Source organism: Marmota monax, unplaced genomic scaffold, assembly GCF_021218885.2.
Source record: "Marmota monax isolate L192 unplaced genomic scaffold, Marmota_monax_Labrador192_F-V1.1 WCK01_AAM20220418_F8-fsc00012, whole genome shotgun sequence".
In the NCBI taxonomy this organism is placed as follows: Eukaryota; Metazoa; Chordata; class Mammalia; order Rodentia; family Sciuridae; genus Marmota; species Marmota monax.
The window spans coordinates 14,649,677-14,655,676 of NW_026695227.1; the positions used below are offsets into that span (position 1 = coordinate 14,649,677).

The following is a 6,000-nucleotide window of genomic DNA, read 5'->3' on the forward strand; positions in this document are numbered from 1 at the left end:
CGTCTCTGCCTTGCTTTGCCGTTTTTGATTCAACCTCCAATTTTGTGAAATGTGTGACTTTGGTAACCTTCACTTATGCAAGCCTGTATTTTAATTCACTAGGTGACAGCGCACAGCTGGATTTCGATGCCCTGTGTGACAATGAGGACACAGCCATGGCTGCTTTCATGAATTACTTAGAAGCAGAGGGGGGCCTAGGAGACCCTGGGGACTTCAGTGACATCCAATGGACACTCTAGCATTTGACTTCTGTCTCCAAAAATGAGAAACATTTTCAAGCATTTCATTTACAAAACACTGTCTCTTCTTCAGTACTGTGTGGATACTACTGGTTTCATGTTTTCTTAATGATCTCCCAGTTTTTATAGATTTGCACCTTACTCTCAACAGGGAGGTTGGAAAATATATTTTCCTCCAAAGAGAACTGATCAGTTTATTATCACCCCCTTTATGCCATGAAATAGCTTAAAACCCACTAGCTGCCGTATTTTTAACTAAAATATTTCTGACCAATACCACCACATACATGTTGTTTTGACTTTATTATTTTTTTTTATGTGGTTTTGAGTTTGGAAAATTTAATGTGGACATTTTCCTGTGTCTAAGATTTATTTACCACAGATTTGTGATATAGGTTTGTGTAATTTGGAACATTTCCATTTCTTGAGCATTTCCTTAATTGAGGATAGGGCATTCGTTCTAAGAAAACAGGGAGTGCTTGTACGCTTAAAGGGACAGTGCAACTTGTAATCATAATCTTGATGAATACTATAATCAATCTTTGTAGAATTTGGCAAGAACACAGCCAGGATATTTATGCTCAGCCAAGCACTTTCAGATGAATTTTAAGTGAGATGACTTCTTATTTAAAACAGAAAAAATCCAAAAAAACAGTTTCAACTTTGTTTACAGAAAAGGAAGAATCTTCGGTCCTAGATCTTGTTGATTAACAAAACTAGCTCTTAATATAAACACTCAAGATTTTCATTACAGATAGAATAGACTTTTGCTGTTGAAACATGGTTAGGAAGAAATAGGTCCAGGCAGATTAAGTGTCCTGGGTAAAGGGCTGGGCACAGTGGCACACTCTTGTAATCCACTGGTTTGGGAGGCTGAGACAGGAGGATTGAGAGTTCAAAGCCAACCTCCGCAAAAGCGAGGCACTAAGCAACTCAGTGAGACCCTGTCTCTAAATAAAATACAAAATAGGGTGGGGGATGTGGCTCAGTGGTTGAGTGCCCCTGAGTTAAATACTTGGTACCCCCCCCAAAAAAATGTCCTGGGTAAAGTCATACATTAAATTCATGGATTTTAAAGTGTTTAATATGTATAAGCTAGTTTCTTTATACATATTTGCAAAGCAATGGCCTCACTAGCTAAATGACTAATTGATCCAGGAAATAGTTGTAGTTTTCTAGGTAGTTTCAGTTATGCCTGTAAGGAAAAAGTAATGAAGTAAATATTCAGTACATTTTTTTAATCAAGGCAATGAGAATGCATTTTAAAACCAATTTTCTAGTTACAATTAAAATTTTGGAAAGCATTATTTTAAATAGTAATTAATCCAGAAGTAGCTCAAATTGAGTATAAGAACTAAGATTAATTAAAATTCTATATACCTACCTTCTTGGGAATCATACTTTTATAAATACCTGTGTTTTAATATCTCTTTACAGATTACCAAATGAGTTCCTATGTCTTTTTTTTTTTTTTTTTGTATTTTACAAACAAAAGAAGGATAGGCTGGAAAACTAAGAGGGAAGTCCTCAGGCCCCAATGAAGGGTTCAAATCCACTTTTCTCCATATGGTGCTACACCCTTCCAGCAAATTTCCCTCTGAGCCCCTCACAAAAGCAATGTATTACTTTGACCTTCATGATATTTCTGGAGGCCGTAAGTGATAAATGAGAATTTTCATCAGATGTGTTAATGACAGACATACCAACAGGCAATCACCCAAAGCAAATGTTTCTTTCAAGTGTAGTTGAGGATGTACTGGCACATTGTGCTCTTGAGCGCATACCGTGTTCCAGCAACATCAGGGGTCAGCACCCTTCTTGGGCTGACATTTGAGGCCTTGAGAGACATCCAGGTTTATAACACGCCAAAGAAACCCTTCAAGGTGAGGGAGGGTTGATGTGCTGCAGCCCCAGCACTACAGCTAAGTTGAAAGAAGCATGAAAGATCACATGGGCCCCTCTGCCTGCCCACCAACAGAGCTGTTTTTAGGGAACTGCACCATTGCAGGTTCCTGGTGGTAGGTTATATCATCACTATGGGATGGCCTCAAAAATAGGAGGGGCAAACCCTCATGATTCGAGGGGCAGAGATTCTGGATGCAGCCCTTGATGCCTTGAACAGCAGGAGTTTTTTATTGCAAAAGAAGGGGTTATTCCATAGGCCAACAGGCAGGTAGCCCTTGGAATGCTCTGGGCATATACATTTTTAAATTTTATTTATTTATTTTTTTTTTAGCCCACTCTAATTTTTTCCGCAGATTCTCTTGTCCTGGACCCAGAATCCAGCCAATCCATGCTTTATATGGTACTGTGGTTCTCCCAACTTTAGTGTATTCTCCAAAATTCATTCAATTAGGACTAAAATATTTGTATGAATTATGCATATTACTATTGTCTCCTATAAGTTAACATCTTGAATTTTGGTGAGAAATAACACATCTATAAATTGCATGAAAATATCAAAGACAGTAATTTTTTTCTTAACTCTGAGAGTTACCTCAGATTTTGGAGTAGAAAAATGTTTTCTTCTTAAGCATAAAGCAAACAAAAAAATTAGGGGGAAAATTGACATATTTAACCATGCAAAAATTAAAGAATATTGTGTTTGGACTTTAAAGCAGGTGGGCCATTTTGATCTGGTAATTAGACTTATAGAAATTCATCCTAAACAGAATCAGAGGCACACAGCCTCTGATTCTGTAACATCATATCAGAGTGGGAAGAGTCCCTGTGTAGCCAGGGACTATGTAGCCAGAGTCCCTCTGTAGCCATTTAAAACTCTGTGCCTCAGTTTCCTCACTTATTTAAAAAAAAAAAAAAAAGTTTGCTTTCTGAGTTTACTCCCAGCTGTGACTCTGATTCTAATCCAGAACTTAAGCACTGGGGTAGACCTAGAACTGGACTGTCCTTTACTGTAGCCACTTGCCACATGTGGCATTGAACACTTGCAACGTGGCTGTTACAAACTGAGAGGTGTTATCAAAGTAAAATACAAACCAGATTTGTATTTTACAATACAAATTATAAAATTTGTATTGTAAAACATGCTGGGGCTGCAGCATGTCAGACTTAGTATGTGAATGTAAAATAGCATGTTAATTTTATAATGATTACATATTCAAATGTTATTTTGGATATACTGAATTAAGCAAAACATTACAATTTTACTTGTATCTTTTTACTTTAATGTGGCTACTAAAAAATTTTAAATCACACATGTGGCTCTCATTCTTTCTTTTGGACAGTGCTGCTCTAGATCATTTCATCAAGTGGATATTATTAAAGTAGACCAAAGTTCACACCATCAGGATGATATTTACCTCTAAATACTGTTTGAAAGATATTTATTGATCTTTTTCAGACCACTAGTGTTAATGTCTATTTGCCTACTGTTAAACAGTCAACCTGATTTATTGATCCTTGATTAAGTACAAGTAACTGAGCCTCTAGTCATGTGCCAGATTTAAAAATTTGATCAGACATTTTACTACATGATGGTAGCCTACAGTCAAATAAAATTTGAGTTATAGGTTGACACCATCTGGTTGTCACTGAATTTGAAAATCCTTTGGGAAATAGGAAAATACTGAGTGGAGAATATTAGTGAATAATGAAATTGAAGGGAAGTGTGTATCTACAGTGACAACAGAAAAGGCCATATTACTTTTGTCTCCTATAAATTAACTTCTGTTCTTGAGTCCCGTTCTGTGGAGGGAGTCTGGGGCACCAGTATGTGGACTATCCCATGCCTAGTTACCAGACTGTGTTTGGTGGTTTCTGTTTCAGATCCTGCTTTAGAGCTGTGCTTGCCATTCAGGTAGGTCATCGCTGAGCTCTGGAATTAAGAGACTCAGATTTGCCCAACACTGTTCAGGGCAGAGCAGGGTTGACAGCATTGTCAAGAAGCCATAAAGAAAAACAGCTAAGTGGCCACTAGGTGCCACCTTTCCTTTCTCACAGTGCTATGTTTTGATGACATTAATTTTCCCAAGCTCCCTGGGGCCTGTGAGAGACATTATTTAAGATTTCTGTGCCTAGAATGAGTCAGCTTCTCCGGTGTGGGTTGGTTGATGAGAAATGCTTTCCAAGGGAGGTCTGGGGGGCGCCTTCTCACATAATATAAGAACTTTGGTGTAGGGAGCTTCCCAGATGTGCTGCTAGTGAGAACTGACCTTAGCAAACCCGTCCAGTCTGGGGTAGGCTCTCTGAACCCGATGCTCATATATGTTCTCAAGTGTAGATTTGCCTTTTATACAGTTTTTAGCTCTCTCCAGTTCACTTGCTCTTGTCTGTATATTGATATTTTTAAAATTTTGTGGTAAATAATAGTGAAATTAAATTATATTTTATAATAATTACTATTTGTAGTTTTTTTTTAATTAATACACTTTCAAAAAGTGTGTCTTTGATTCTGTGGGTGTGTGTGTGTGTGTGTGTGTGAGAGAGAGAGAGAGAGACAGACACAGAGACTGGGGATTGAACACAGGGCACTCTATCACTAACCTACATCCCGGGCCCTTTTTGAAGCAGGGTCTCACTATCCCTCAGCGTCCAGAGTAGCTGGGGTTACAGGTGTGCACCACCATGCCTGGCACTTAGCTATTTTCTAGTGTAGAAACATAGGTGGGGTTCAAGACCCCAGGTTCTCAGACCACTAAGCAGGGGGTTATGATGAAGAGTGTTACTTCATAGATTTGGGGTACATTCACAGACTTTCCTTATGGCTACAAGTTCAAAGTCCTAGTGGTTTAACCAATAAAGGTTTCTTCCAGCTCACATCACAGCCTGATGCTGTAGCACTTTGCCTCTCTGACTCTCCCTCTTTCCACCAACGGGTTTTAGCCTCTAGTGGACCCTCTCTCCATAATGACACTCAGAAGCTCCAAGTGGGTATTTTATAATGGGCAATCTCAATAGAAAGAGAGCTTCTCTATTTGTTAGTAATTTACTAAAAAATGCCCATTGATTTGGGCCTCTGGATCAGCTTGGTTGATACTGGTTTCCTAAGTGATCAACAGTATTGTAAGATCTACAGTATGACAGTAAATGTTGGAGATGAGTGTCATATAGAAGCTTCATCTTTAAGTTAAAGAATTCTGAAAGCTACATACCAGATAAATATATATGTAATAGAGTAATTTAAGCTTCCCAAAAGTTCAACCCAAATAATAGAGGTATATAACTAACAGCAAAATACAGACACCAAGGCAACCCCATCGAGGGATAGTGTTTGGGAAGGTGTATGAGAACTACACAAAGAGGTAAGCAGTTTGATTTGCTAAAGGGGAAATCTATAAAGAGGTTTTTTTTTTGAGGGGTGGATGTTGGTGCTGGGAACACCAAAAGACTCCATTGGTTCCAATTTAAGCACTCATTCATCCTGTGCTGTGCTCAGCTTCATTAGTCCCTGCTTCTAACATACCAGTTTTGTGGGGGAGACCATGGAAGGCAGTAACCATAGAACAAGGTCCTTGACATTTAAAAGAAACGAGCAAGAGCTAAGAGCCTAGCAAGGGTAGGCTTCATCTCTGCTTGTACATAATCTCCCAGGCTTATTATATTATGGCTTTTTGTTCCCCCTTATTCTTCCAGACCTGTGGTTCTGCAACTTAAGTAGTATCACAATCACCGGGAGCTTGTTAAACAGGTTACAGCCCCACCCCCACTGTCTGATTCAAGTGGTCTGAGGTGTGGCTCAGTTAGCAGTACCAGTAAGTAGCCAGGTAGTGCTGGTGCTTCTGGCCCAAGGGCTACACTTTGG

At 38.9% G+C, this 6,000-nt stretch overlaps 1 protein-coding gene across 3 annotated transcripts in view; it reads left to right on the top strand.

The window, feature by feature from the left end:
• The window catches only part of Bmal2 (basic helix-loop-helix ARNT like 2), a 76,148-nt gene extending 71,554 nt beyond the window's left edge, over positions 1 to 4,594 (top strand). For all 3 annotated transcript variants that reach the window (XM_046436300.2, XM_046436299.2, XM_046436298.2), the window contains one exon: positions 103 to 4,594. In XM_046436300.2, the coding sequence (XP_046292256.1) occupies positions 103 to 239 (137 nt within the window). In that variant the 3' untranslated portion in view covers positions 240 to 4,594. The remainder of the gene's footprint in view (positions 1 to 102) is intronic.
• Positions 4,595 to 6,000: the final 1,406 nt, after the last annotated feature.